General features: G+C 34.2%; 1 protein-coding gene across 1 annotated transcript in view; it reads left to right on the top strand.

The window, feature by feature from the left end:
* Positions 1-726: 726 nt before the first annotated feature.
* LOC116348736 (ornithine decarboxylase 1-like) overlaps positions 727-1,247 on the top strand; it is a 7,628-nt gene continuing 7,107 nt past the window's right edge. The window contains exon 1 of the mRNA XM_031779834.1: positions 727-739. Within this exon, the coding sequence (XP_031635694.1) occupies positions 727-739 (13 nt within the window). The remainder of the gene's footprint in view (positions 740-1,247) is intronic.

The raw sequence follows: 1,247 nt of genomic DNA, 5'->3' as shown, positions 1-1,247 counted from the left end.
AGTAATGGGAGATTGTTTGCTTTGGAGAAGTCGTATAGAGCCTTGAAACCTTCTCCGGGGACATCCCCATGTGTAGGGTTCTCCAGATAGAAGGAGCTCAGTATAATATGTGAGTTTGCTCCAGTTACAATTTTCACAGAAGTGATATCTCTAGAGCTATACTGTGGCAAGAGTGTCACTTGTATGTCTCTAGTCGTCACTATACATGATCTGACTGGCTGTGTAGAATTGTTAAAATAAAACAGCTTCAACTTATCCGTGTCAACACCACTGACCTTGTTTTTCATAGTCCATGGTTCTTGACACAAATAAATTGTGTCTTGTTTTTTTGTTTGCATGTCACATAACGTTTTGCACATTAGTGCAGACGCTGCTTTGCTATGGTGCAAATTGATTTGATTTACGCTAATCCATGCCATATTATTCAATTGATTTGAAATACTGACATTAGATGTCGCGTTAGATGGTGAGCTCACATTTGTACTAGCCATTAGACTATTTCAAAAGGAGTTCTTTGAGGACAATGTAACGAATGTGACATCACTTGGGGGATATATTTACATACATCCCTTTTCGCGGTCTTCATTCTCAAGCGACTGATCTGGTGGTTCCGCCTCGGCTTTGTCAGTAACAGTAACAGTAACAGTAACTGAGAGTAAATATAGTATGAAGAACTGAGAGATCATTCAAAGTATACTACGTTGACAAATGAGCATCAAGTAAACAATGCATTCCAGGAGTTTGTATACATCACGTACATGTCCAAATACATTGTTATTTTTTTTATCCTTTCTTGTTTTTGCTATTCTCTCCTCTAGTGCAACCAATTGGCCTTTGCAATCGTAGCAGTTTTATACATGAAATTTTCTATGTAAAAATGCATATAATATTTTAAAGTCTACCACTTAACGCTGAAGTAATAAAACAGGCTGAATATTCATTTGAAATGAAAAGAAATAGCACGCTATTTCTGATAAAATAATAGAAGTGATTGTTTTAATTATTGTACCAACGTAAGTGTTTTATAACCAAAACAATCACTTCTATTGTTTTATCAAAAATAGCGTGCTATTTCGTTTCATTTCAAATTAATATTCAGCTCAATATATTGTCTGTAATAAAATACCTGGAATTTTCTTGTTAAATTTACCTTTTTGAGAATTTTGCTTTAACCATCCAAAACAAAGAATGAGCAGAAAAAAAAACTTGAAAAAAAAGAGAAACCACAAAAATTTATGTTCAATACA

Source organism: Contarinia nasturtii, unplaced genomic scaffold (genome assembly GCF_009176525.2).
Source record: "Contarinia nasturtii isolate CC-2019 unplaced genomic scaffold, AAFC_CNas_1.1 Cnas_scaffold_129, whole genome shotgun sequence".
Classification (NCBI taxonomy): Eukaryota; Metazoa; Arthropoda; class Insecta; order Diptera; family Cecidomyiidae; genus Contarinia; species Contarinia nasturtii.
This window is presented reverse-complemented; position numbering and strand designations above follow the sequence as displayed.